Source organism: Lepus europaeus, chromosome 3, assembly GCF_033115175.1.
Source record: "Lepus europaeus isolate LE1 chromosome 3, mLepTim1.pri, whole genome shotgun sequence".
Lineage (NCBI taxonomy): Eukaryota > Metazoa > Chordata > Mammalia > Lagomorpha > Leporidae > Lepus > Lepus europaeus.
The window spans coordinates 158,380,851-158,407,377 of record NC_084829.1 but is presented as its reverse complement, the minus strand read 5'-3'; the positions used below and the strand labels follow the sequence as shown (position 1 = coordinate 158,407,377).

The window sequence follows — 26,527 nt, the reverse complement described above, 5'->3', positions numbered from 1 at the left end:
ACCAATTTGTGGACAGAAAAAGGAGAAAGATACCAAGTGAAAATAAGACTTAAATACACTTCTTCCACCGAAATCAAAACAAGTTGAGCACCAAAGACTGGAAAAGGGTGGGGGTGAGAGACGGTGTATACACACACACACACACACACAGGACATAATCCAGGAAATTGACATGGGTTCCATTAAGACAAATGGTGGTATTCATTTACCCAGGCAACTAATATTTCCATTCTGGTAAATCTCAGTTTATAAAGCAAAGAGTGCTTCTCCAATTACTTTACAGAATAAAAAGTATATAAACCTGGAGTGTTAGAAATGAATGGAGGGTCCAAGAACTGTGGTGTGGTAGGCTAAGCCTCTGCCTGGAGCGCTAACATCCCATATGGGCCCTGGTTCGTGTGCTGGCTGCTCTTCTTCAGATCCAGCTCTCTGCTAATAGCCTGGGAAAACTAAGTACTTGAGCCCCTGCACCCACATGGGGGACCCGTTAGAAGCTCCTGGCTCCTGGCTTCTGATCAGCTGTTCCAATCTTTGCAGCCACTTGGGGAGTGAACCAGCAGATGGAAAACCTTTCTGTCTTTCCCCCTCTGTCTGTAACTCTACCTTTCAAATAAATAAACTCTTAAAAGACTCAGATCAAATTTTTAACAAAAGTGAACAGAGACCTCAGCTATAGGCCTTCAGGGCCCTCCTTCCACCAGCATGAAATTAAACCCAACTCCTCCGTGAGCATCCTGGCTCAGAAAACTGTTTCTGCCAGGCTCCCTTTGGCACCGTGGGAAAAGCATTGGCCTGTTTGTTGCAAAGACAAGACCTCGATGGCCGGCAGCGTCCTCTCTTTGTTTTGCTCCCTTAACTTGCCTTTTTTTTTGACATTCAGAGTGGACAGTGAGAGAGAGAGACAGAGAGAAAGGTCTTCCTTTTGCCGTTGGTTCACCCTCTAATGGCCGCTGCGGCCGGCGCACCACGCTGATCCGAAGCCAGGAGCCAGGTGCTTCTCCTGGTCTCCCATGTGGGTGCAGGGCCCAAGCACTTGGGCTATCCTCCACTGCACTCCCTGGCCACAGCAGAGAGCTGGCCTGGAAGAGGGGTAACTGGGACAGAATCCAGTGCCCCAACCGGGACTAGAACCCGGTGTGCTGGCGCCGCAAGGTGGAGGATTAGCCTATTGAGCAGCGGCGCCAGCCAACTTGCCTTTCAAAACAGAGAAAGAGGTCGTTTCCATCACTAACAGAAATGTCTTCTCCTGTGGAACTTAGGAGCTGGAGGTGCTGGGAGATTCCAAATCCGCCTCACTCGTGTTTCAGTGGACAGGAGCTGCTCCACACCGGAACTTCAGCTGAGAGCCAGCTCGGGCTGCCACACGGCAGCGTCAGGACAGGTTTCCCCGTCAGCGTGTCTTACTGCATGAAGACAACTCAAGCTCTGTCCCTTTAGTACACGTTAGTGTATGCTATGTGTTTTTCTGTCAGGAGGGGGTGAGGGGAAGGCATGTCAAGGCAGGGGGAAGACATGTGACATACAAACTAATTTCAAAAAATCATTTCTGATAGCAAATAATACTGCAGTTAAATAATTGTTACAATCTAATAATCAGGTACTATTTCAATCAAAAGAATTCTAGAAAATTAGTTATCAACTGAATGCTAAAAAATTAAGCATTTAAACTAATAATTAAGGTTCTTATGTGCATAGAACTTGGGCAGTATGCATACGCACATGCACAGACTCCAATGCAAATGGATATCACTCTGAACATTCACCCAAAGACCAATGTTTGGCCAATAATGAAATCAAGTGAAAAGACGTACATGCCACTGTCTAAAACTGGGTAAAATTTAGGTCCTCGGGAAGGACACACAATAGCACCTGGAAGCTTTTCCTTTTTTTTAATAGAATGCATTGTGAGGAAAAGTAGTTGAGAAAGCTTAGTCACTTTTTTGTGGCTTTAAGCTTTTTTCCTTCTTTTATTCCAGGCTTAAACAAAGTTCAGTGGGGCATCAAACTGCCTGCTCTAAATTACAGTCTGTATTTTAAAATAGAATGCATGCACGGCATGTTCCTGAAGCTGGGGGTAGGAGTGTTATTCACGGAAAATTGAAGGCTTGTTGAGTCACTAATCTTCTTCCACACAGTAACAATTTTCAGCTAAAATTTCTTGACCCAAACAAAGGAAAACAAGACCATTCAGTTATTTTACAACAATTTAGAGAAGGCAAAAGAAGAAGATAAGAAAGAGAAAGACACCTCTAAAATTCTACATTGTGAGAAAAGAATATAAAATTTTGGCTTCACGTAGAATCTTCTCTACATGTATTTATTTCCTCTCCTCAACTGACAGTTAATATTAAAAATAGTTACTTCCAGTCCCAAAGAAATATAAAAGCAAATAACCAGTCCACAAGTGCTACCATGAGCTCCTGCGGGTTATATATCCCTAGTTTATATAAAACAGATGTGTGCCTTCAGAGTCACCTGCAAAGTGAAAATCTGTAAATTAAATTGATACCCTAAAGTGAGACGCATTCCTGGCCTCTCCCGCCAACGCCTGCAGGAGCTAGAGGGCGCAGCGGCAGCTGGGAGGACTGCAAGGAGGCTAGCCTCCACACTGCAGCTCAGCAGGGGAGAGCGCACCCCGAACATCAGTTATTTTTGCTGTCTAGCATGAAAAATAAAAACCAGGGGGGGCACTGTGGCACTGCCTGGGATGCCTGCATCTCATGTACCACAGAGGAGTGACGATGGCTGGAGGCCTGGCTCTTCAGCTTAGGATTCAGTTTCCTGCTAATGCACCTGATGGCCAAAGTGCTTGAGCCCTCCACTGTCTGGGAGACCCAGACAGTGTTCAGGTCCCCAGACTCCCCGCTTCATTTCCAAACTATTTAAGTGGAAGACTGTTTGAAAGGAGAGAAACATAGCTTCCCACTCCCCCACCTGCTCAAGTGTTATCCTCCTTTATTAAAGTCCTGGAAGGTGCCATGATCTGGGGAGTGAACCAGTGGATGAAAGGCCCCTCCCCCCACTCTGTCTGCTTTTCAAGTAGATGAAATAAATTTAACAAATGAAAACTTGAATGGGTCTACACTTCTGATGGACTCTCCCACATGGTATGAGGACCCTTCCTATGATGTTTGTAACCCAGCTGGCCAGGTCACACTGGGCATCAGAAGGGGCTGAGGGTGCGTCAAAGCCTGCCAATCCTCCATTTGCTATTGCAAAAGCTGTGTGCTGACTTTCTGTTAGCCAGGAGTATCTGCATTTATCATCCCCTGCTTAATGAGCCTCATTCATCAACTATAGATCATTTTATCCCTCTATTATCAAAACCAATATCCTGTAAATCAGTTACGTTTCAGCATATCTTAATCTCCAGTTTCGTCCAATTTTTTATGGTACTCCTTCATATTCCTTCATTAATTTTTTAGAAACTAGTTGACAGTCGTATAAAATGGGCTGAAATTCATTTCCCCCATGTTTAAAATGAAAATCGTCAGAATATTACGTGAAAAAGTTTGCAAAGGGCATACTTAGTTAAAATGTGTTTTTAAAATTTAAATGAATTTTTAAAATTAACACATTTGCCACTAAGCAAATATCTCAGCTATAATGAATTTAGAATTACCCGTTCACTTCAACAGAACTAAAGACGTCAATTTAGTAACATGGAGAGCACAAACACTCAAGTTATTTAAAGGCAAAATATAGTTCTTTTCCAATACTAATTTATTCAAACTTTCCATTATATTTAGCCTCTTTTCCCCTGGAATAATTTCAAACTGTTGAGGTTTTCCTGAGTTTTCATCTGTAAAACAAATACTTAAGTGGAAGAAGACTGTTCTGAAAGGAGTGAAACACACCTTCCCACTTCCCACCTTGCTTAAGTTCAAGTATTATCCTCTATTTTCAAAATCACTTCCAGTATCATGGAAATACTCTACAGAATAAAACCACAGGACATCACATCTCAAAGAAATGATCCCCACTGGAAACTAACATTTGTCAGAGTCAATGTCACTTTTTCTAAATTGGGACTTTCAAGTAAGATCCTAACATGATTTCCTCAACCTTAATCTGGAAAGAACTGACATCTCCTTAAAGAACAGACCATCTACTAAACTCATATTAGAGGAGTGGGCCTTTGGCCTAGCAGTTAAGGTGCCTGCATCCCCACACTGGCGTCACTGGGTTCATTTTGGGCTTTGGCTTCCTGCTAACAATGCACCCTGGGAGGTGGTGGTGACGGCTTGAGTGACTGGTTTCCTGTCGCCCTCCTGGGAGACCTGGACTGAGTTCTTGGCTCCCTGCTTCAGCCTGGCTCAGCCCAGGCCACTGCACGTATCTGGGTCACTGGTGAACCAGCACATGTGAGCTCAGTCTGTTTGTTGGCTTGTTGTCAATCTGTCTCTCACATATTTTTTCTGGTTAAAAAGTTAAAAATTTGTTAAAAATTTAATAATTTTTTTAAAATTACGTTACAGAACATGATAAATCACTCTGAAGTATTGTGTGTTCCTTTTCAAATTTCCCTGAGACATCAAAATAAGACTCTACCATGCAAGTCACTAAGTGACCTGCAGGCGCTCGGCAGACCACACAGCCCTCACAGGTCCTCTAGTCCTCCCCTCCTAACAGGGGGCCGCCACTTCATGAAGCTCTAGGATACTTCAAAAAGTTTGTGGAAAAATGGCATTAAAAGGTAAGGTTATTTTGGTGTAAAAATATGTACATGTACAGTTTTGCTCATAACAGACATTTTCCATGAACTTTATGAAGACCACTCATCTTACTCCAACGCTGATGCACACTAGCAGAACACGGGAAGTAAGCAACCTGGTCTCCAGCTGCAGACAGGCACTGTCCTGCCTGAGCACTGACACCAGCGACTGAAGGATCGATCAATGGAAGGTGGCCACTCTCTCGACCTTCTAGTGACCACTGCTACAAACAGAAAAGCTTCAGCAGCCACACATCTAATTCTTACCTGCCTGGCTGTGGCTTTTGCAAAAACCTGCCAAGGAAGAAGTTAAGACTGTCTTTAGGAATTCACAGCCCCAGCTGGGGGACTGAGAACTGATGGAAAGCAGAATCCGGGGTGGAAGTGGCCTCACCTCAGGCTCCCAGCAGTCAGACTTCACAGGCACCATATTATCCAACCTGCACAACTGAATGTCGCTCCTGATAAGCCATCAGCATCCGAATATGCCTCCCGAGTGCATGGCCTCTAACCCCTGGCCAACTAAGTGTCCTTAAGATGTTTTAAAAACCAAAACAAGAGTTTTCCTCTTTCATGAAAGGCAGAGAGCTGTGGGTGCTCTAATGCCCAACCCTGAACGAGTATTTTTCCAAAAGTCCATTTCACACTCCCGATATCCTGTCTAACACCCTTGATTTCAAAGAACCACCAGCATTTACTACCTCCTTCCTTTCACAACAGGCCAAAAAAAAAACACATGTTTTATCTAAAGCCCATTTTTTCCTTCTAATTGCAAACTCCACAACACTGCCATAAGCACTATTCCACACGTTAAGGTTTTTTAGTTAACTCAGTAAGATCCCAAACACGAGTTTAATGATACGATGGACCTTAATGGCCAATACTTATGACACGTTTTACAAATTCTAACAAAACAATCTGTTCACAGGTGCTCACTATGCCTCTGTATCCTAGAGTAACAAATACAGAGCTCCAGGAACAAAGCTAATTCCTTATTTTTAAAGCGAGATATATTAACAACTCTTCTAATTCCTGGAGGGAAAGCACTATTTTGCTAAACAAGAAAAAAAAAGAACTCTTACTTTTTTTTGTTCAAATCCTTTTTATACATGTTTACAATTTGTAAATAAAAACATATATATCGCTTTTCAACCTTTTGGCTAAGATCAAGTGTAATAAAAACATATTTATCTGTACTATATCTACATAGAAACATAGAAAACATATCTATCTGTACTATAATTACTGACATTATGATAATGTTTCTGTTACTTTTTAAAGTAAAAAATAAATAATATGTCTATATAAAAGAGCCAGGGCCGGCATTGTGGCATAGTGGGTAGAGCCTCCAACTACAGTGTCAGCATCCCATATGGGCACCAATTCAAGTCCCACCTGCTCTACTTCCGATCCAGCTTTCTGCTATGGCCTGGAAAAGCAGTAGAAGGTGGCCCAAGTGCTTGGGTCCCTGCACCTGCGTGGGAGACCAAGAAGAAGTTCCTGGCTCCTGGCTTCGGATCGGCCCAGCTCTGGCCGTTGTGGCCAACTTGGGAGGGAACCAGTGGATGAAAGATCTCTCTCTCTTCCTGTCTCTCTTTCTAACTTTGCCTTTCAAATAAATAAATAAATCTTTTTTAAAAAAGAAAGACTAAGAAAAGAATATCTTCAATTCTACTTTAGCTTAATTATCCAAATTGCCCACTTTTTAAAGATTTGTTTATTTATTTGAGTTAGAGAGAGAGGGAGAGACAGAGAGAGAAAGAGAGATTGATCTTCCATCCACTGGTTCACTCCCCAAATGGCTGCAACGGCTGGAGCTAAGCCGATCCAAGGCCAGGAGCCAGGGGCTTCTTTCGGGTCTCTCATCTGGATACAGGGGCCCAAGCACTTGAGCTATCCTCCAGTGCTTTCCCTGGCCATCAGCAGAGAGCTGGACAAAAAGTGAACAGCTGGGACCGAAGGATGCCCACATGGAATATTGGCATCACAGGCAATGGCTTAACCCACTATACAACAACACTGGCCCCTTGCCACTTCTTTTCTTGAATCTTAAGCTTATCAATGTTAAAACTAAAATGCCATTTGATAAAGCAAACTGGTTTTAAGAATAACACCACAAAGCCAATATACGCACCACGTTCATTTAAAGACTGGGCACTCTTAGCGTATGGAGAACACAATCTTTCCTGATGTCAGTTTATCACCATGAAGAATATTTCTTAACAGTTAAAAGGAAATTCTGAAACTGGGAGAACTTATTTACAAACAGGTTTTAAATGTAAATCATTTTGGGAAACTACTTATTGAATAAAGCATGATAAATATCATGAAAAGATTCTATTTTAGATAATTACAAAAACAACTGGAATAAAAAGATGAATAGTAGATACCACAAGAGATGAAAATTTAACAAAACTTACTTGACAAAAAGTGTATTAAATCTTATTTCAGGGGGGTTTAACTTAGAATGTAAATTGAAATCTAGTCAGTGTTTATGAAAGAAATGAATAAAGTAGCAATGTCTTTTAGATCTTTCACTGTCTTTTGTTTGAAAGTAAGTCATTCGTATCAATATCTTAGGCAGTGAAAACTATAAAATGCATTTAAAGTTGAAGTGATAATGTTCTGATAGGGGGAACTCTTCAAGCTTAATTTTTATATAACATGCCATATACTAAGATTTATCAAGAACGGTAATATCAAGGACATAAAACCTCATGTATCTCAACAGGAAAGGCTGTAGGGGGCAGGCACTATGGCGCAATGGCTAAAGCTACCACCTGTGACACAGGCATCCCATATGGGCACCGGTTTATGTCCACTTCCAATCCAGCTCCCTACTAATGCCCTAGGGAAAGCAAGGGAAGATGGCCCAAGGGCTTGGGCCCTTGCCTCCAGTGTGGGAGACCCAGGTGAAGCACCTAGCTTCTACCTGGCCCGGCCCTGCCCATTGAGGCCATCTGGAGAGTGAACCAGCAGATGAAAGACATCTCTGTCTCCCCTCTCTCCCTGTAACTTTGACTTTCAAATAATAAACCTTGAAAAAAAAAAGGCTATATGATTAAGAAGCATAGAAATAAATGGACACTATTATGGGGGATTTGTTCTGAGATTAAGTTTGAGTCCATTAAAGAAAAGTAAATATTACCGGTTATGGTTCCAAGACAAGAGAACAAACATTAATTTATCAGCCACATGCTTTCTATGGATGACTTGAAGATCTAAACCAGCTGGAAAACGTAACTGTCATTAGTTACTAGAGGCCACTCTGAATTTAATGACACGCAAATATAGACAAATAATACTGGTTCAAACGAAGGTAAGAGGACAACTTCCTGAGGGATCAGATTACTGACCTAGAATAAAAACACTGGAAATGCCTGGACGCCTTACAATGGAAAGCTGTTAACTGCATAACAAATATGCTAAAGAAAAACACAGTGACACAGAAAACACTACAAAATCTATCTCAAAGCAATCAAAACTACTTTAGAAGCATTCTTGTTAGATAAATATTAGATAAATTAATAATTATACGTAGGAATTACCACACTACTATTTTTAAAGGTACAGATGAGACTCATAATTTATTCAGTTCTGAATTACAAAACTAGAAATTATTAATAATATGGATTGTCCTTAAGCAATGAGGCAAATTTTCTGTTACTAACACTTGAAAAGTACAGCCTAAGAGTAAACATGTAAAGGACCCAAAAGCAAAGTTGGACATTGTAACAAACACACTTTCAGAAGTCCCTATAGGGTCAACCAGCCGAGTTAGAGGACTACAGTATCAATGAACGTTAACTCTGAAAAATCACAATATTAGAGTCATATCAAAAAGTCAACAAATTGTTTCCTGAAGCCATAATTAACCTTGACTGTGTCTAACAGCCTGAACAGCATTTAGAGTCCCAAACTCATGCTGATGGTTAAACTCCAAAGTCTTTGTTAACTGTTAAAGGACTGACAGTTTAGGGTGGAGGCTTAATCCAATTTCAGAATCTGAAGGCGGGGTCTCTGGGAAGCCACTGGATTGGATTAGGTTGCTAGGGTGGAGCCCCATAATGAATCATGATGGCCTCATAAGGAGAGGTCACCCAGAGGGCAGAGGAAGGGAGCTCCTTAGGCCTGGCTCCCTGACTCCCTGTGATCATCCCTTTCATCCTCACCAGATTCCTGCACCAAGGAGGCTGCCCTATCTCCGACTGTGAACCTCCACAACTGTCAGCTGAAATCAACCTCCTCCCTTCCCAAGAAGTTCCCTGCAGCTTTGTAAGAAACACAACAATCAGCTGGCTAACACAGCAACTTACCGAAGAAGCATCCACGTAAATCAAAACATATTTACAATGCTAATTTAGAAACATATTACACATGCAGAATTCTGGTAAAAGAAAAGCAGCACACTAAACTTCATAGAAGCAAGTCAACGTTCATCCGAATAGACATGGGGTTTTAGGAATACCAGCCCATCTATGCTTTGTCTCAGACTCTGTACCTGAGACTTCTACGTGAAACACAGAAACTTTGCTCTCTCAAAGGATTACTGAAATGTGCTGCCAGTGCTATGGAATCAATCAGCATCCTATTTATTTTTGAGTAACCTAAATGAGAAGTAAATATCAACTACAGTATTTCTTTTTGAAGATCTTTGTAAGAAAAGTTATACCATGAGCAACCTTAAATACTCCCAGGGAGTTGGCAAGGTAATCATTACAGTATACCATCAACTACAAAGGGATATAAATACAACAATTCAGAAAAAATTCGTTCTCATTTTGGCTTATCAACTTGAACAGCACCCACCCCAGAGCAGAACTCCTCCACGGTTGTCTGAGTCTACAGCCCTGCTTTCCAACCCTACTGCGCTGCAGAGTTTCAGTGCAGAGCCATGACAAGAAGCACCCCCTGGTGAGGGAGCTGGAGTTCTCAGGGCCTGAAGACGACTCTTGTAGCGAAGCAGAAGGTCAGTATCAATCTGACAAAATCTCCAAACTGTGTCACAGCACGAATCAGCAGCCACTGGCAAACCTGCACCCCCACGGTTCTCGAAAAGCACTCATATAGTGGTGGGGGAAAAGTGGAATTCACTGTCCACATCCACTTGGCACAGGTTGATATAAATTTCACAGAACTGCAATCCAGGTTCCAAACAACCTGGCAAATGTTGCATTTACAACAGCGTACGTGTATATTTCACACACACACACACACACACACACAGCATGCTCAGCAGGCCGTGGATTAGCCATTAAAGAAAGACGCTCATAGCATCACGTGGAGTTAATTTCTTTTTCATTCTTTCAAAAACCAAATAACTGGACAATAAATACTCCAACACAACTTCACAAAAGTAATAGATAAAACCAACTCCTACCACGGAAATAAAAGCTGTAAGATTCAGAGCTTCAAAAACATACGTCAGATTGAAAGAGAGTGGACATCCGGTAGCCATCACTTACCTTCTCCTCAGCTGCAGGGAACAGAAAGCTGGCATGGCAGGCAAGCCAAATGTCACGTGTAACACCCACTACAGATGCTCATCTCACATGTTTACATTACAATAATGCCATAAATCTTATTCAACGCAAACATAGTTGAAATTCAAGTTAAAATTATGGCTATCCTGAACTCCCACCTTAAACCTTCCTACTAGTGATTTAGCAAGAACAAGAATTCTTCAAAAGGAAACTTTTTAACAAGAAAGTAAATATAAAAATATTTACTTAAGCAACCTACTCTTTTAGTTAATAAAATCAATTTCATTTAAATTAGGTTCCTCTTAAAAAATTTATCTGTATTAAGTACAGATAAATTATGTATGGCATCAACATTGATGCTTCACACTATAGCCACAACTCTTATCAACATAATCACCATACACTAGGTATTAATAGAAATACTTTACAAGCTGCTTTATCAAATTTTAAAATACTTTCTTTTGGGCGATTTCCCATTACATACATATAAAGTCCCACAAGAAATTCAAACTTCTATCAGATGTTTACCTCATCATTTATATCCTCAGCAAAGTGAGAATTTCTTTTAGGTTTCAACCCTTGTATGGACACCTGTTTTGTATCCTCACCAAAATGCACCAAGCTAAAGAAAGCTCACTTGTACAACACTAGTTACCTGTCTGCACACAACCAACCAAATAAAACCTTCCAACTGGCGTCCAGACTCTGCAACAGACAGACTCACCTAGGACTACAAAGCCCCTAGGAATTAAGATCTAAGTCTTTCAAAAAAAAAAAAAAAAAAAAAAAAAACCCACACAGATCTGAAATCTAGAAACTTCTCTCCAATGTTGTAATATAAAACAGAACAAAAACAACAGCTCTTTTTCAAAATGTTTAACTCTTTACATTTCCAAATTAGCATATTAATGTCTTACTGGTAAGCTTGATGGTCTTTCTTGTTGTATTAGATTCAAGTCTTCATGGTTAGGTTTTCCAGGGGCCAGAGCAGGTTGAGACCTGGTTCCATAGCCTTCCTGAGACATGTCCTAAACAAATACAAAATGCAGAGCACTTCATAAGTATCTCAATGAGTTTTAAGCTTCTTTAGGAACCAAAGTGAAGCAAAGGCTTATTACAAACTATTGATTAATGTCACATTTTAGCAGACATATAAATATGTTATGGCCATTTCTTTAACACTTAATCCAACACACACACACAAGTTAATCACCAACAGCAGAAATACAGATACATATAAACATATATTTACATATGAGATGAACAAACATTTCTTGAGATTATACAGATGAGGCATTCACCCTAATTCTGCGAGATGTCTAATTACTGAGAGAGAGATGAGAGGTCAGTGGCAAACAGGCCACCTCCACCAGAACAAACCAAAAGCTCATTTTCTTCCTTGTGGTATCGGTTGTACTCTTTAATTTTGACTTTGATCTAATTGCCTTTAATATTACCTCAAAAAATTAAGCCATTAATGAAAACTTTATTATCAACTTGATCTTAATGTGTACTGTCAATTGCTCACAAAACAGCATAAATTGTTATTAAACTCACAGTGTCCTGGGGTTTCTACAAAAGCAATAAACACTCATGTACAGAGCTCCATATGTTCATGCAGCATAGTTTTCAGGGAACACAAGAAAGAAAACAACAGTGGGAACAAAACAGACCCAAAACCCTGCTGAGGGAGGAGAATCGTGCCACTTACTGGCCTTTCCTGGCAGCTCACAGAACATGTTTTCAGGAGAGAGAGGCAGGTTTCAGTACTGTGTTGAAATGATATTACATAATCCAATACCATTCCTCCCTACATTACTGCACACCATATTCCTGGCTGCTTCACCATGCTTGCTCTGCTACTAAACCCTCAGCCATCATTCACAGGACAGAATGCTAACTGCTTATCACAGTACATCTCAGTTGGCAGTGGAAGTTGAAAAACCAGCTTCCAACTGAAAAAAAAAAAAAAAAAAAAAAAGTATTGCTTTAAAATAGAATTCTCTCTTTTTCCCCCTCTCTCAGTGCAAATACATGTTGGCTCTAAGAAACATTACCCTAAAGTTCCATTTCTCCTTTAAATCTCTAAAATATCATTTAAGAAATTAATATTAGTTGAACCCAATAAAAAGCTTCTACTGCTCCACCTTTCTTACACAGTCTACAATTAAAATGACAAGGTTTCTTAGCCAAGAGACTTGACCAATAGCTGGTACTACAAAGTACAAAGGGTGATCAAAGCAGATTTACGGGCTTTGAGCACCGGTGGATCCTGCCTGTAGCAGGCCCTGAAATAAAAGAGTGTGCCACCGACCGCCCAGCACTCTCCCAGGCAAGTCTCCACTGTCACTTAACCTCACTGGTGGTGTTCAATACACACTCAGTAAATGCTTTTTTACGACAATCCAATCTTAGCTGGCCAGGTCTGTATCTGGTGAGGTAAGAGTGAGCACGTGCAATCCCAGGGCAGGGAGAAGCTCTTCAAGCTGGTGGCCGGCACGGGAGACAAAAGGAAAGGCTGGAAGATGATGGCGCTTTCATGCCCCCCCCCCCCCCGCCCCAAGCCCCCACCAAAACCACATTTCTTCCAGACGGCAGGTTTCCACTCAGCACATCATCACAGGGACTTCCTGCTGGGGGCCCTGCTGGCTTCTTTAGATTAACAGCAAAGATTCCAAATCAAGTGGGGCACAAGGCCTCCATTCAGGGGCCTCCACTCTGTTACAAAAACAGCACAAAGGCACAGAATAGCCTCACAATGGACAAACAAATGAGCAGGCCCAACCTCCTTAGCACACACGTGTACACACACACACACATTCCACAGGCAGTGCCCAGATATCACTGACAGGAACCTACAGTTAGGAAACAGAGCAGGCTGGCATATCCTACACCTACTGCTAGTCTTTTACACTCCCTCGTCATAGCTAAACAAGTGGCCTTTTAAAGGAGCTGGGACAGACCTTTGCAATTATAGTGAACGCACATTTCAGTTGAGACACAATTCCCACTACAATAAGTGGCACTGAGCTAACCGACTATGAAGACTACTAGGAACTTGTTACGACTTTACATTTCACTTTCTAAGGCTATCGAAATCACAACTACTATTCCTAACCATAAGAGGCTTTCAATTATTAACTACAGTTGCAAACACATTTAGTGAGGAGCTCTGAGAAGGGATCTTGCTCTGTCTCAGTGTCCGTCTGGGCCTCAGGACTAATGCCACTGAAAGAACACTCAGGAAGGCACCCATTCGAACCTGCAACAAGCTCTCAACAAAGTGTAAGATCTAACAATCTTACAGTGGGACTGTGCGGTCCACGGTGGCTGCTTTAACAAAAATGCGTCAGATCCCACACCACACAAACTTTTTCACCTTGAAAATCGTCTTTATTTTTTGTTATATACTTATTTTAAGAAGTATAAATACAAGCATGAACAAGTATTTTAATAGTAAAGAGGAAAATGTCAGCATCAGGAAATAAAGAGTATGTTTAGCATCAGATTTTACAAACAGCAGATCAGCACAACTGTATTTTTTAAAGTATCGCTGCCATCTTTGGCTGGTTATTTATAAGTTTAGATTAGTACACACTACTGTGTAAACTAGTGCACATATAATTATATTTATCTGCCATAAATATACAAAGTCCTGACTCTAGAGAGAATCCCATTCTGTAATAACATTGCAGTGTTCAGGAATGTGAGTTTTTTATTGGTGTTATTGCTCTACATCTCACAGGTAAACATTAAATCCCTGATGGGCTCTGGTCTTCACCTTCTTTACATTATGAGTCAAAGGTAAAAGGAGAACCAGCTTTCACACAGTGAGGGGTACGAAGGTTCTGAGTTGGGGTCGTTCACTTAGGTGTTTCTTTTAACAAATGTAGTAAACTGAATGCCTGCTGCGCTCTCCTCCCTTTGGTGCGGGCTTCAACATCTCATGTACGAATCGTGATAGGAAGGCACGGGGCAGGGACACTAGTGTCCCCTGGATATTAAGAAAGGGCAGACAAAAACTATCCCAAGAGTCTAGTGTAGACAGAGCCTTCTGTTCTCTTCCACTAGGAAATGAATTCAAGACCTATTACAACATATGTATTTAAAGAAATCACAGAATAACTAAAATTGTTAATAACACAATAAAAAAAATAAAAAGGGAGATGATTCCTATGGTATAAATTCAAAAAACAGAAATCAACAATGAAAAGACAGATTGCCTTCTTGCCAGGAGCCCCTCCACATAGGTGACTGCTGCCAACAAGTTTTTATTTATGTTCCCATAAGTTTTCAGCGTGTTACCAAGTATAAATGTGAATTTAAAACTTTTTTCCTTTATACAAAAATGGAGCACATTTTCTGTAAATAGCACAGTTTAGAAGACATAAAAATACACAGGAATTGTAGGGCTCATTCTACATTTGCAACTAAATATCTACTTTTTATCTTTTTTATAGAAAGCTTTTATTTAATAAATATAAATTCATAGGTACAACTTTAGGATTATAGAAGTTCTTCCCCCCATACCCGCCCTCCCACCCCCAAACTGCCCCATCTCCTACCCCCTCTCCCATCCCATTCTTCATTAAGATCCATCTTTAATTATCTTTTTTAATTGCTTTATTGTATCCTGTTGTAACTTAAACCATTCTTTATTGAAGCACATTTAGGTTATCACCCTACTTTCCCTACTTCATACAACATTAGAGTAAATATCCTTGTGCACGCTTCTTCATGTGAGGTATTTCAGTAGCGTAAGGTTTTCCATGTGGAATTTCCACCACAGAGCTGGTACATTTACAATGCGGATACTGACAGAGTGCTCTTAACAAGAGTGTCATTTTATACTCACAGTCCATCACGGTAGAACAGAACAAGACTTACTCTAGATGTTTGTGTGCATTACACAAAGTTAACAGAGCCTCAGCTGGGGAGGAGTGGGTAGACAGTTACAGAAAAAGAAAAAGAAAATTCAGAATTCGAGAACATAAGGAATATAAACCCAAGAGAGATGAAGGAACGCCTCGCCTTTGACGGACAGGAGGCAGTGGAGGAGGGTCTAGAAACGAGCAGAAACACAGCCATCCCAGCAGTTCAACAGAGCTTCAGATGAGAAAGAGAAGCAGCAGGGAGCCACGCTGGCTCTGCAAGTGGAACACGTGATGATTCTCCTGCTATTTAAAAAAGTATGATGTGTGGCCGGTGCTGTGGCGTAGGGGTGAAGACTCCTGCAGTGCCGGCATCCCATATGGGCGCCAGTTCAAGTCCAGGCTGCTCCACTTCTGATCCAGCTCTCCGCTGTGGCCTGGGAAGGCAGTGGAAAGTGGCCCAAATTCTTGAGTCCCTTCACCAGCAGGGGAGACGGGAAGAAGCTCCTGGCTCCGGATCTGCTCAGCTCTGGCCATTGCAGCCATTTGGTGAGTGAGCCAGTGGATGGAAGACTTTGCTTTCTCTCCTTCTTTCTCTGCCTCTGACTCTCTGTAATTCTGACTTTCAAGTAAATAAATAAAATCTTAAAAAAAAAAAAAAAAGTATGCTGTGCCTGGAAGAGTGAAGATGCCCCTTTCACTGCAAAGGTCTGGAGGGAGGGGCAAGGATTGAGAAGTCTGGCAAATCCTGAACTTCCTAGGTCAGAGTAACTTTGTGCTTCTTTTCCCTCCCTGCTTTGGAAATTCCTACCTTCAGTTCCCAGTACTAAAGGAAAAGGAAGACTTGCTGGGTGGAGCAGGGCAGGCCACACCCCAGAGGAGACGCCTGGTGACCAGAGTGCGGGAAGTCAGCCCTATGCTGAAGCAATGTAGTGTGTAACTGGTCTCCCTCTGGGAGGATTTGTTTATGCATTAATAAATTTAAAAATCCTTACTTAATATATACTAAATCGATCTTCTGTATATAAAGATAATTGAAAATGAATCTTGATGTGAATGGAATGGGAGAGGGACGGGAGATGGGAGGGGTGCGAGTGGGAGGGAAGTTATGGGGGGAAAAAAGCCATTGTAATCCATAAACTGTACTTTGGAAAATTATATTTACTAAATAAAAGTTAAAAAAAAAGGAGGAAGAAATGCTTAAAAAAATTTAAAATATCCTTTGCAAAAGGAGGGAATATAAACCTATAAAAAGAATGGCCCTCTCCCCTCCCAGTCCACCATCCCGAGAGAGCCCTGCAGGGAATCTTAGCAAGAAGACAGCCAACATTTGCAAGAGGGGTTGCAGGGCTTTGGGCCCTGCACAGTTCATCTCCACACCGCCCAGGAAATGGCTGCTGTCATCCTCTGGCTTTTCCCTATGATGAAACAGCCGCTGTGCTGCTGCAGAGGGTCTCCAGGGGTGGGCCCATCCTCGCTCCACAGTAACAGCAGCCCACATACAACCGGGAGCTTCTGGCAGTTGACATAATCATAATCTGCTATCACTTGAACTTCGGTTACATAATCCTGGGCTTCCACATACTCTAAGTTCCCTCTTCAAAAGTTACACTCGTAAGTTATGTGAGGTAACTTCCAGAACATTCACTTTCAGCATCATAAATAAATAAGGACTATTAAAGTAAAACATTCCCTTCCAGAAATCTGAATGCTGTGACACTCCCCCCACCCAGTCCTTATCATCCAGGAGTTACTCAAGACCAGAGAATGGTGGGAACCAAGAAGAGGCTGCCGCGACCACACCGCCGCCTTCCTCCAGGCCCTTTCGAGTTCTCTCTGCCTGCCCCTTAGGAACTGGCAGCCTGAGGTCTTTACCCCAAGGATGCCACGCTGACCCCCACCTGATGACGACTCCCAGTCCTGTATCTTCAGGGCACTATTAACATGTGGACTTGGAGAGAGAGTCCCTTGGATTACTTTCCCAACTGTCCTCGGGTGAACCTGCAGCTTGTCAAAGGCCTTGTTACCAGACGGGCCTCTGGGAGCAGCCCACTCCCATTGTCTCCCGGCAACTCTCACAACCAGCACATCAGCATCCATACGTCTAAGGCACCACTGAACCCCACGTCCCCCCCACAAGCCTAACACACCACCAAGCCCCAGGTCACCAGTCCAGTCAACCCCCCTCCTGATCCAACAGCCAGCACTGTGCCTCTGGGGCAGACTTCTTCCATTACAGATGTCCAGAGTCTGTGGCGGGACACAGGATGCCCCTCTAACCCTTTGCAGCCATGCTGCAGCCTCGCCTCCAGTGGCCAGAGCCTACCCAGCGCTCACCTCCAGCCACTCAGTGGCTCACAGGCCTGTGCAGCCTCTGTTCCACATGCCCCAGTACCTGCGGCTCTCTCGGCTGCTCACCAGTGGGTGCTGTGCCTTCTCCTGTGTAGGCAAAGCACCTGGCTGATCCTCCACCCTCTCAAACCACCTTCGAGCTGCCTCCGCGCAGGATTCGCTATGCTGTCTTCTGACTGTGTGTTGTGGGTCTCTCACACGGCAGCCCTCAATCTCGAGGCAGGGGAGCCATCCTCTTGCCCGCCCAAAGCCCAGCAAGGACAGGACACGCCAGAGGAGTGGCTGTGTGGACTCTACAAACTCACAATTAACACAAAAAGAAATGTACAAGAACAAGAACATAAAATCAAACAAAACAAGGGCTCACGTCCAAGCGCGGTCATGGTCACAGCTACCTTGCCCGACTAACAGAGTTCCAAGTCCGTCTGTTGTTTTGTTACGCCTGGTTTCAAAGCCAAAGGATGACTGGAAAAGAATGCCGTACAAATGTACTGGATACGAAGAAGGAGGAAAAGCTTTGAGAGAGCAGCAACGATGCCATTGACAAAAGGGGAAGATGAGCCATTCCATGCCTCCTAATGGACACAGCAGCGATGCAATATTCTCCAAAAACTGATTATGAGCTTGAGACAGAATCCACATATCGAACTACCAATTTATGGGGAATAAAAAGGAGCAAGGACTATGCTAAACTGTAAGACATTCAACCCAATTTCATCAACAAATAAATGGCCAGAGAGGAAAACAAGGGGAGGGCAAAAAGGAAGAGAAGGAGGTGGAGGAAAACCCTAGCAAGGAAGAGATTAAAAGATAGCACTGAAGAAGAGACTTCTCTGGGATCCTGATCCTAACTACCCTACACTGTAAGCTGAACAAAAACACATGTTCCACTTACGAGGCTACGGGAAATCTGAACATTGGATACTTGACATGAATGAACTGTATTTTAAATGTGATAACCATATGACATTTCTTTTTAGTAAAAAAAAAAAAAACCTTTACATTACAAAGGTATATACTAGAATATTTACAGATCGAGCAATATAATTTCTGGAGTTCACATGAAAACAATATGGGCGGAGGTAGGGGGTGAAGGAGAGAGGTAGAGAAGGCGAAACTGGATCAGCGACATAGCTGTGGGAGGTAAGTGACTGTGCAGGAGCTCACTATACTCCTGTCTACTGCTGTTTGGAAATTTCAATTTCAATGAAAATGCAGTAAATGATATGATAGACTATTTCAGGATTTCAGAAGTGGGGCTAAGACAGACTCCAGTTTTCATCTGAAGAGTTACTTTAAAAACTACAAGAACTTCTTAATTGCCTTCAACCCATTCTCCTATAAACATACATTTAGTACAGACCAGCTAATCTTCTCAGGTTCTTAACACTTGGAACACGCTTGCTGCACTATTTAATCCTAACACTTGGCTGTCTTAAAATCCTTCCTTCACAGTTTTAACCAAAATAACATCACCAATTTCATTTTATCCCTGGATCTCCGAAGTGAAAGCTGCTCCCTCTCTTCTCCTGATCTCAGCTTAGGGCGCCCCCCTAGCCCGATTCTGACCCCTCTCCTAAAGGCCTGGATGCCCGTGTCACGGACTCCAAAAGAGTTGTGCAGCCCCAGATTTCTTCTAAAGACTTTGACCCTTTGCACGAGACAAACTGAAGTTCAAATTCCAAGTTCCCTCTTCACTGGCTCTGTGTGACCTCAACAGCTCCCTTTCCTATGCTCCCAGCCACGCGGGGTGCACCTAACCTGCCTCACTCCTCATGCTTCGGTACCTGGACCTCAGGCACTCACAGAGCAGGGGTTCAAGGTGTCTTTTGTGTACAGCATTATTAGCAATGTTTACAGTAATGGTAAACCCTAGGCTCTTGTAATGAGTTGCCAAGGCCAGAGGCAGCGTAGTGATGCCACGGGTTAAGCAACCCCTTGCGACAGAGGCATACCATATGAGCACCGGTTTGAGTCCCGGCTGCTCTTTTTCTGATCTAGCCCTGCTAACATGCCTGAGAAGGAACACCCAGATGGAGTTCCAGGCTCCAGGCTTAGATGTGGCCCAGTGTAGGCCACTGTGGCCATGTGAGGAGGAAACCAGCAAATGGAAAATCTATGTGTGTGTGTATGTGTGTGTATGTGTGTTCCCCTGCCCCCATTATTCTTTCAAATATATAAACAAATAAACAATAAAATATATTTAAAAAATCATCTATCTGAGAGACAGCCCAACTAACAGAGGACTTCCATCTGCTAATTCATTCCCCAAATGGCCAGGCTGGACCAGGCCAGGAGCCAGGAACTCAATCTGTGTCTCCCATGTGGGTGGCAGGGACCTACTTGAGGGTCTGCATTAGCAGGAAGCTGGAGCTGGAAGCAGAGTCTTCCAATATGGGGGATGGGCTCCTGATTCAGCGTCTGAACCACTAAGCAGTGGCCACCCCTTCAAGATACTTTCTCACTGGTAACTCTCAACAACCCGACAGAGTGCTCCCCACGGCAACACGGGCATCAGTGAGGATGCCACTCAGCACACGACTCCGGTGTGGAGGAGGCGATGGCAGCTCCATGGGGATGAGCCCTATGGGGTGCAGAGGGGAGACAGCTGAGCAACGCCAAAAGCAGCTGGCCCCCTCAGCAGACCCAGTGAGGGTCCTGGAGCTGGACCCCTCGGCCAATCTCCTGAGGGCCCAGGAGGCAGCCCTCAGCACTTCAGACTCTGGAAAAGCTTTCTGTTCTGTTTTCTTTCAGTTTTCCTAAGAACTTCTTCCTGTATTTCCAGTGGCCCCAGAGTAACAGAAGCCACGGGATTGCCCAAATGCCTAAAATGCCAAAGAGAAAGCTGAAGACATTCAAGGGCAAAGGACTCAATTAAGGTTCCTGATAATTTATTTTAATAAAGTCACAAGGCCCCAGGAAATGTCCAGCTATTTGTGCCTCTTATAGGGGGAAAGTGGTACATGCGACAATAATAACTTTTAAGATCTATACAAGAATCCGAATGCCTTTCCTCATTCATCAAACCACGGCGCAGGGAGCTACGTCCTAAAGCTGTGGTGTGATGAGATGATGATATACTGCTTCGAAGCAGCAAGATTGTGCCTCGCACCATTTAAGGGTTCAATAAATGTCAGATATCATTATTTATGTTATTTAAAAACACATTTAAGAATGAGAACCACAGTGTCAATTCCATTGCTAGGACTCTGACGGTGCTGACAGCGGCTGACAGTCACACAGCACTGCTACCTGCCAGGACTCCCAGTGAGGCTTTCCTCATTCAGTAAACTCTGGACCTTTCCACTGACCCCGGGATATAAGCACCATTTTACTCAAGAAGAAACTGAGGCACAGAAGCTGTGCAACTGCTCAGTCTCCTGAGAATTAAACAATTCCACAGGTTTTAAAAAACAGATGAGGCTGGCGCCGCGGCTCACTAGGCTAATCCTCCGCCTTGCGGCGCCGGAACACTGGGTTCTAGTCCCAGTCGGGGCACCGGATTCTTTCCCGGTTGCCCCTCTTCCAGGCCAGCTCTCTGCTATGGCCAGGGAGTGCAGTGGAGGATGGCCCAAGTGCTTGGGCCCTGCACCCCATGGGAGACCAGGATAAAGCACCTGGCTCCTGCCATTGGATCAGCACGGTGCGCCGGCCGCAGCGCGCCAGCCGCGGCGGCCATCGGAGGGTGAACCAACGGCAAAAAGGAAGACCTTTCTCTCTCTCTCTCTCTCTCTCTCTCACTGTCCACTCTGCCTGTCCAAAAAACAAACAAACAAAAAAAAAAAAAAAAAAAAAAAAAAAAAAACAAACAGATGAGCCAGGGCTGGCGCTGTGGCACAGCAGGTAAAGCCGCCACCTGCAATGCCAGCATTCCATATGGGTGCCAGTTCAAGTCCCAGCTGCTCCACTTCCGATCCAGCTCCCTGCTAATGTGCCTGGGAAGGCAGCAGAAGATGGCTCAAGTGTTTGGGGCCCTGCCACCCACATGGGAGACCCAGAACAAGCTCCCGGCTCCTGGCTTCAGATTGGCCCAGCTCCCACTGTTACGGTCATTTGGGGAGTGAACCAGAGATTGGAAGATCTCTCTCTCTGTAACTCTGCCTTACAAATAAATAAATAAATCTTTTTTAAAAAATGAGCCATAAAATACTGCATTTGACATCATGGCCTGTATTATATAAATAACTGAAATAAACATAAAATTAGTAAAAAAAAAAAAAAGAAAGAAAGAAAGAAAGAAAAAGAAATAAACATAAAATTAGTAAAGAAAAGAAAAGTCCAAACATAGTGGCTACAGAATTTCAAACCATACTTTTATTGTCTGAATTAAACAGAGCTAGAAGCTCAGTCTGCCCGAGTAACTCTAGAGTTATCTATCCGGGACACCTCGTGTATTACACACACACTTTAATTAGAGGGAGGACACGGGGCTGCGCATGGCATGACAGCAAGCTGCTGGAGCAGAATTTACGAAACCCATGCGCTGTATAAACAGGTACATGGCTGCTTTCGCCAAAGAGAGGGAGGTAAAGTGCCGGAAAGAGCCTGCCTCCGGCTTGCCTTGCCAACTCAGCCCTAAAACCACACAGCGCATCACTTCTCACAGTTCTCTGACTTCCCTGAAACACCTAAGGAATGAGAGCCCAACAACTGGGAAGAGAACAGAGCTGGCGCAGGGGACCTCCCAGAAGAAAGCACCCGCACAAGCAAGAAGCCCAAGGATTCTGCTGAAACTCTCACCACAAGCACAACGCATGATAACTTAGAACTTGAAAGGGATCATTTGTTCTCTGAAACCAACTCTCTCCACTCTAGTGCAGACTATCAAACACACACACACACACACACTAAGAAGACCATGGCTTCCAATGCTCTCATCTTTACTGACTGGAGTCCAGGGAAGCAGGCTGCAAACATCCCTTCTCTAAGGAATGGCAGAAAATCTGAAAATCGATTTTTCTCAGCACTTCCCTTACAGTTTTGAAAAATATCCAGTTAAGTGTTGACATGATTACAGGAAAAATTTTTTACTTTAAAGACTCAATTAAATTTCTCTTTGGGGAAATTTGAGGGTTTCTGTCGATGACATCAACACTAAGGTAAAATGTGTTTGGGTCACTGCGTCACAATGAGGGGCTTGCCTTTCCCAGGACAGCAAGCTCAGCACTCGCTCTGCAGGGGACGAGCGGGACAGCCACTGCTCGCAGGCGAGCGTGATGCTGCGAACACCTGGCCGCTGCTGACAGGACACTGACTCAGAGTCCAGGAGAGACAGGGAGTCGCAGGCCCTCACCAGAGGCAAGGGGCAGTCCACACAGACAGCCTCCAAGCAAGGGCCCTGCACTGGCAGCAGCAGCAGCAGCATCTGGGAACTTATTAGAAATTAACCTTATCAGGCCACGCCCCAAACTACAAGAGCCACAACCTCTGGGGTAGGTCCAACAACCTGTTTTTAACAAGCTTCCCAGCTAATCCTGATGCACAGAAAAGTTTGCAAACCCCTGGAAGGCCAGTGCTAACAAATGGACAGGCCTTACCAGCAGCCTGCAGGCCTGACACAAGCCCATCTCTGGAGCAAGATGCATCCTCACTGTAAACAGTTATAAGGAGACAGCGAAGCCATGGATTGAAACAGAGCAGGGTTGGCCGGCGCCGGGCTCAGTAGGCTAATCCTCCGCCTTGCGGCGCCGGCACACCAGGTTCTAGTCCCAGTTAGGGCACCGGATTCTGTCCCGGTTGCCCCTCTTCCAGGCCAGCTCTCTGCTGTGGCCCGGGAGTGCAGTGGAGAATGGCCCAAGTGTTTGGGCCCTACACCCCATGGGAGACCAGGAGAAGCACCTGGCTCCTGGCTTCGGATCAGCGTGGTGCGTCAGCCGCAGCGGCCATTGGAGGGTGAACAAACAGCAAAGGAAAACCTTTCTCTCTCTCTCTCTCACTGTCCACTCTGCCTGTAAAAAAAAAAAAAAAAAAGAAAAAAAAGAAAAGAAAGAAAGAAAGAAACAGAACTGGAATCAAACCCAAGCTCCACCATATTCAGTCATGTCTCGCTGTGTGACATTCAGTCATGTCTCACAGGTCTGTGTGACCTCCCAGAGTTGTCAGTAAAAATGAGAAAATGGCCGTGTGCTAGGCTAGGATAAGAGTAGAAGACACACTGGTTAGTACCCGTGTGTACCAGTGGCTCTTCAACTTGGATGTGTGCCCAAATTGCCTGTGAAATCTACAGGGGACTCTCAGGCTCCCCAGAGAGATCAGTTTGGGAGCAAGAGAACTTACCTCTCTCTCCTTCTCTTCTTTGACACACACATAGCTCTTCACTTAGCCAGCGGCCCCTCTGACTCTACCCTCTGCCCAACCTTCCTTCGCCTCCCAAGGCTAGTGTAAAGAGACATGAACCCATTCCTCGCCCCCAAAACTAGCAGCTTGGGGAAAAATCGAGAAGTGTGGCTCATTCTGTTCTCTTCCATGCAAAGAAGTGCCGACTGCCCACAAGGCAGACTCTAACAGGAACACGGCTTCAGACATCTGCAGACAATGTTCCTAAGACAACATACATAGAGCTCGTTACTCTAGAATTTTTAAAATCAAAGCAACTGATGAAACGAGAACTTTAACATGTACAAATTGTTTGCATCCTTTTCATACTTCAACATATTGAAATATGTTAAATTAAAATTGCATTTTAAAGGCAAACAAAAGCAACTAAAATATGTGAGGGGGGGAACTCCAGGAAAAAATTGTTCCCCATCTCCTTTATGACAGAATGTCAAAGGAAGAGGAGGGCTGCACGAATAAACGCAATGAGCCTCAAGGATGCTCACTAACTGGACACCCCAGGCACCACCTAACAGCAGCAGGGCGGAGCACAGGGGGTGCTGGGGAAGACAGGAGACAGCTGTCAGGACAGAGAGAGCTGAAGGGGCACAGACAGGAGCCACACTTGGGTGACAGCGCAGTTCTGCACGTGGGTAGGCCAATGCCCCAACCAGAGAGGCCTCTGCACACTCCAGACCAGGCTGGGCTCCTAGGCTGCTTCCTCCACCTTTTTTTCTTCTTTCTTTCTTTCTTTATTTACTTATTTGACAGAGTTAGACAGTGAGAAAGAGAGAGAGAAAGGTCTTTCTTCTGTTGGTTCACTCCCCAAATGGCTGCTACGGCCAGAGCTGCGCTGATGCAAAGCCAGAAGCCAGGTGCTTCTTCCTGGTCTCCCATGCAGGTGCAGGTGCCCAAGGACTTGGGCCATCCTCCACCACCCTCCTGGGCCACAGCAGAGAGCCGGAATGGAAGAGGAGCAACCAGGACTAGAACCCGGTACCCATATGGAATGCTGGCGCCGCAGATGGAGGATTAACCAAGTGAGCCATGGCGCCGGCCCCCATCCTCCACCTTTCTAAAGTAAATTAAGTCTTGAAAATATTGTCATTACTGCATAATTCCTCATTTCCTAATTTTTATTTTCCTTTAATTCTAGTACTAGACAGGAAAGAAAAGCTTTTAAAAGTATGTTAAGCAGTGAATAGCATCATCAAATTGTACTCCAATTCAATAGAGTCTCAGTTATACTCAAAGCAGATAAAGAGTACCTACTCACAGTTTCCCATGAAAAGTCAAAAATGCTTTAATGCTGGAAGAGATATGGATAAAATCTGCTCCTGTCCACTGCTACAGACGCAAGGCAAAGCCCGGGCAGGCACAGGGGCACTGCAAAGAGTTCATGGCAATGTGCACAGAACTCAAAAATTCTTTATACCAAAATAATCTTATCTTTTAATGCCAGTTCCCCATGAACTGTTGGAAGTGCCATCATTCTTGCAACTAACAGCAATTGAGAAAAAAAATGCATGCCAACTGGCATTTTTACATTGTCAAAATACTGTTTCTTTTCATTCTTTAATAGCTTTTTTCTCCTATTTTCTTATTTAAGAATTTTTCAGGAACAACAACTAAAATATACACCTCCAGACACACACACACACACACACACCTGACCATTCCATACAAACTGTTAAGGAAGGAAATTATACCTAAATTCAAATTGTGTGCTCACACCATCTTGTCGACAGGGAGAAGTGTCCGCTTTCTCCTCCTGACCACTGCCTTCCACTGAGCTGGTACAGGCAGGCCAGGGGCTCCCAAACCACCAGGCAGAGGCCAGCTTAGGGGTGCTCTTGATTCGGCCTCAAAGGAACTGAATCGCCTTCCCTCCTGCGCTCTCAGAAATCTCCCCCAAATGTGGTGCAAAGCCTGACAGTTGCAGACAGTGCACCCGAGAAGAATCGGGGAGTCAGGACTCGGACAGCACCCGGGCTACCCCGGCCACTGGTGCTCCTCAGCTCCCCTCATGCACTCCTGTGCCGACATCCAACAAAAGGAATGGGCCCTTGGCAACTTAGTAGGGGCTTGCTCTGAAGGCTGATTTCCCACAAGAGCTTTCCCACAAGCAGGAAGAGTTCACTTTGTCATATAAATAATAAAAAGCATAGATTAGAATAATAATTAAACAATAACAATAAAGAGCAGCTTACCCCCATGACTTCAGCGCTCCTTCAGTGACTCTGAGTGGCATGTCGTTACAAGTTTTAACTCAAACATATTCCACTACATTTTTAGCTTTTACAGTAGTATTTTTTTCTAAGTTAAACTCCTTCTAAAGACCTGACTTATTAGGTCGATTGAGATGGGATCTTTTATGTTAATTTTCCCACACTTTCAGTTCATGACATACCCATCTGAAAACTGCAGGCCAGGAAGATGTCTACAGACAGTGGAACTGTAGAAAATGTAATTTACATACGTGTGCCTCCTGCCTTCTCCTATCTAAGGAGACTCGGACATCTATTTGGTTCAACCATCAAGTGACCTACTAATTAGAAGTGAACTGCTAAGCTAGTGCTACTTTGTTTTAAAAAATAATTGAATAGTGACTTTTGATTTCATTTTTAACTTCTGAAGAAAAAGCAACACAGTTCATCAATTCTCAGCATAATCCACTCTATCAATGGACCACAGAGTTCAGCATGACCCAGGGATGGGCATCCCCTCTCTTCTCACCAACAAAGAGCCTGTCCGACCCAGGCCATCTTCTTTCCTCACCAGCCGTCTCTCAC

The 26,527-nt window shown here is 43.8% G+C and overlaps 1 protein-coding gene across 2 annotated transcripts in view; it reads right to left on the bottom strand.

The window, feature by feature from the left end:
- Positions 1-26,527, bottom strand: part of ARID1B (AT-rich interaction domain 1B) — a 437,948-nt gene that overhangs the window by 264,460 nt on the left and 146,961 nt on the right. For both annotated transcript variants that reach the window (XM_062186972.1, XM_062186973.1), the window contains exon 4: positions 11,115-11,225. In XM_062186972.1, the coding sequence (XP_062042956.1) occupies positions 11,115-11,225 (111 nt within the window). The remainder of the gene's footprint in view (positions 1-11,114; positions 11,226-26,527) is intronic.